Below are 4,247 nucleotides of genomic sequence, written 5' to 3'. Positions count from 1 at the left end.
TTTGGCTCAATAAAATAGTATAATTCTACTATTTGGGGTTTTTTGGCTCAATAACCAGCCTTCTCCTGTCTTGGGCCACTGCTTTCCAGTTTGATGCGTACAGCTCTTTCGAATCTGTATTGATTCTTACTATCCAATTGGTTTTTAGTCTGCTCAGGAGGTCTTGTTATTCATTGGTATGTAGAGGCGTCCTGAGGGGCTGCTTCGTGCCGCATGCCCATCTTATTCTCCTTGCCTTACGATCAACTGAGCAGTCTTTGCAAGCAGTTGATTTTTAGTTCATCTCCTCCATGTATTAAGGCTCTGATTCCAGATCACTCCTGTGTCCGAAGGATTTTACGGTCGAATCTCACGAGTTTTCTTTCTAGAGTACCTGTTAGACCCCAGGTCTCGCAGCCATAAACCACTTTATCAATTGCATTGTTCACCATTAGCTTCAGATTTTTAAAGGATTTTTCGGGATTCCATTATTCTTGACAGAGAGAAGAAAGCTCTGTACGCACAGTGTTATACTCTGGTCTAGCTCAGACCCTTGATCATTTATTTATGTTATTGTGGAGCCGAAGTATTTTAAACTGTTTTCGGAAACAATTTGCTATTCACGCAGAACATGTCATTATTTTTTAAGCGTTCAATGTTTTTCTTCATTTACTTACAAGCCGATTTCCTCTACTTCTCTTTCCATGTCATCTTAGTTACTTCCTTGGACCGCAATTTCGTCCGCGTACGCCAGGACTTAATGTTTCATTGATAATCAAGTCTAGTAACAATTTTTGAAGATGTAGTAATTAAAAAATATCTAACAAATTAAATTTAAAAAATCTTAAAATCAATTGAATTTTTAATCAGTAACCATTTGAAATCTTATATAAGAATCTTATTGTGTTATAAATCATAAAAGTTGAAACAAATCGATGCACGAGGACGCGATCTTAATATTGAAAGATTTTCGATTTCAACACTTCCGAAAATAATTCAGAGGAACTTCATAAATGTTTGAAAATTACGACCTAAATAGTGTAAACATCCTTAATATTTTCTGTAAGTAGGGACTAACTTAAAAATATACTTGATGACGGCAGTTAAAGATAGTTACCATCCTCAGCTGCTTGCTCAAAGTATGTAGGTCATTTTTAAAGTTGTCTAACAATAACCTTAGGCGTTCTTGAGTCATACGATTTCTGTCATCGATGTAATCATGTAAATCCTCTCTCAATTCTTTTACATAATCTTGTGCTCCTCCCCTCGCCACCTGAAGTGTCCTATACTTAAAGTTACTAACTTTGGGTTCAGGTATTACTGCTTCAAGATTCTCTATCAATTTCTTTCCAGCGTCGTCTCTTTCTGAGTCGAAAGAATGTACCGAACATGACTCCTGCCAAATGATATTATAATAATTGAAAACAATTATAAGAAGTAGTTTAGCCAGGATTGAACCAATATCTAATAGTAATCTTAGAAATCCCTAAACTTGACTAATAAAAAAAAATAAAGGGATTTTTCTGGATATAAAGTACTTATTCCTTTTTTATTATTTAATAATATTTTTATTTATTAAATAAATCAAAAATTCGTATCCATTTTTGTCTCAACACTTTATTTTTCACCAGTCCAACGTTTCGGCCATTCTAGCCATCTTCAAGGACATCTTCAATATATTTCTTCCTCACATTAATTTAAAGTTTCTTTTGCAGGCTATTCTGCCCAGGTCATTTTCTTTATTATAAGTTAAAAGCCTATTTTTTAAAATTTAAAATCATTAATATTTAATTTTTCTTATATAAGATTATTCACAATTAATACACTACCATATAACTAAATATAAATGGTTTGTTGTTATGTGGTAGTGTATTAATTGTGGATAATCTTATATAAGAAAAATTAAATATTAATGATTTTAAATTTTAAAAAATAGGCTTTTAACTTATAATAAAGAAAATGACCTGGAAACTTTAAATTAATGTGAGGAAGAAATATAATGAAGATGTCCTTGAAGATGGCTAGAATGGCCGAAACGTTGGACTGGTGAAAAATAAAGTGTTGAGGCAAAAATAGATACGAATTTTTAATTTATTTAATAAATAATTACCTTGTCTCAAGAAATTGAAATAATATAATTAAAATATTTTCATTATTTATTGAATCAATAAATTGTTTTTTTAATATAAAAAAAATACAAAGCAACTACAGACTGATAATATATTATTCAAAAATTATTAATGAAAATGAAATAAATTACTGCTAAAAATAAATCTGTACTGCTACAATCCATGAAGGGTTCAGTACTTTGTAAGGAAGTACTGTTACTAGACCAACGTTTGAGCAAGGATGTGAATGGTCTGAATCAGGCTGGACCGCCAGATTTTTATCCAATTAAGGCTACCCACCTTCTGAGGCTGGCTGAACCCAGGAGGGCTCCCGAAGGTTACAGATAATTCGGATTCATCGGATTCAAACCCAATTCCTTGGAGTTAGTAGTCCAATGTCTTACCAGTGAGCTACTCACTCAATGTATTAATAAATAAATAAAATAAATACATAAAAAATATAAAAATAAATGATGAGAATGAAATCAATGAAGGAAATAATAAGCGATCAATAATAATCAATTATAAACTAAAAAAAACAAAAAAAACGAGAGTCACAAAATTAAATAAGATGAAAGCAACGTTTCGTAAAAAAATGGATTGAAAAATCAGCAGTTTGTGAAATTATTTGTGGTTGATCATATTTTTTAAAAGCTTATTTAATTTTGGAAGATTATAGATTGACCGTGTGTAAAGATGAAAGGAATATGGTCCGGGTGCGGTCAAAAAGACCCAAATAGTAGAATTATACTATTTTATTGAGCCAATAAAATAGTATAATTCTACTATTTGAGTTTTTTTGAGGCTCAATAAAATAGTATAATTCTACTATTTGAATTTTTTTGAGGCTCAATAAAATAGTATAATTCTACTATTTGAGTTTTTTTGACGGCTCAATAAAATAGTATAATTCTACTATTTGAGTTTTTTTGAGGCTCAATAAAATAGTATAATTCTACTATTTGGGGTTTTTTGGCTCAATAAAATAGTATAATTCTACTATTTGGGGTTTTTTGGCTCAATAAAATAGTATAATTCTACTATTTGAGTTTTTTTGACCGCACCCGGACCATATTCTTTTCATCTTTACACACGGTCAATCTATAATCTTCCAAAATTAAATAAGCTTTTAAAAAATATGATCAACCACAAATAATTTCACAAACTGCTGATTTTTCAATCCATTTTTTTTACGAAACGTTGCTTTTTAAACAGGTATATCTCGACTATTGTATAAAATATTGTTCTATTAGGAATGAAATTTGCTCTACTTTAAATAAACGTCAGTCACGTTTTCTAGTGTTGTTTGTAGTTTTAAAGATATGGAGCTACGAATAAAAATTAATTTTTTTAAACGTTTTAACAGCTGCCATTTTTTTATTTCTCAAATCTATAACAATAAACTTTGTAAACGTATCAACGCATCGTTCAATCGTTTACCAAAAGAACTAATAAATAAATCTACCTCAAAGAAAAATATTTAACTGGGTACTTTCTTACTTCTATGGTCCCAATAGTTGCCTTTGATTCACCAAATGACCATATTTGCCTGTATTTTTTATTAACTCCACACAATTATTCATTGTATTACGATTAGAATTAAAAATGTATGCGGGTGCTTAGTAATAAATATTATTTATTTATACAGTATTGAATCCTTATTTTTATCACATCTCTTTTTATATCATCTTATTCTGGGTTTTCTTTTTAGGAAGTTTGATTATATTTTCTTCTTGTTTTAAAAACAATTTTAAACTATGATTAAATAGATGACATTATTCCAATATGGATATTGAAAATATGACAAATATGTGGATTGTAAAGGTGCTAAAGTGTGAGATAATAGTCCCAAATGTTGTACAAGAAAAATATAGAATTGGTTATTTTCTATTTGGAAGTTTTTCTCTTCAACAATTTTTAAAAAAACTTATATCATCTTGTTTTATTCTAATTCTTATGTTAATTCACTAATTTTAAATTTGCAGCTATATTATTTACTTCAAAGTCCTGTTATTTTTATCATTATTTAATTATTTTGATAAAAATTATTTTATTTTTATATAAAACTCCTTCGTAAAATCCTCAATGCTCCTTATTTTGTTACTAATAAAACCATCCATAAAGACCTAAATGTTCCTTATGTAACCGATCTAGCCCGAA

The 4,247-nt window shown here is 29.5% G+C and overlaps 2 protein-coding genes across 4 annotated transcripts in view; one reads left to right on the top strand and one right to left on the bottom strand.

The window, feature by feature from the left end:
- The window catches only part of LOC106677135 (uncharacterized), a 167,332-nt gene that overhangs the window by 76,347 nt on the left and 86,738 nt on the right, over nucleotides 1-4,247 (top strand). The window lies entirely within an intron of this gene.
- The window catches only part of LOC106677136 (uncharacterized protein PF3D7_1120000), a 24,159-nt gene that overhangs the window by 17,585 nt on the left and 2,327 nt on the right, over nucleotides 1-4,247 (bottom strand). For both annotated transcript variants that reach the window (XM_014414862.2, XM_014414861.2), the window contains exon 2: nucleotides 1,097-1,375. In XM_014414862.2, coding sequence (XP_014270348.1) covers nucleotides 1,097-1,375 — 279 coding nt within the window. The remainder of the gene's footprint in view (nucleotides 1-1,096; nucleotides 1,376-4,247) is intronic.

The sequence above is a fragment of the Halyomorpha halys genome, unplaced genomic scaffold, assembly GCF_000696795.3.
Source record: "Halyomorpha halys isolate HHAL.00 unplaced genomic scaffold, Hhal_1.1 Scaffold88.1, whole genome shotgun sequence".
In the NCBI taxonomy this organism is placed as follows: domain Eukaryota; kingdom Metazoa; phylum Arthropoda; class Insecta; order Hemiptera; family Pentatomidae; genus Halyomorpha; species Halyomorpha halys.
Note: the sequence above shows the minus strand (reverse complement) of the source record. Positions and strands in the feature narration are given on the sequence as shown.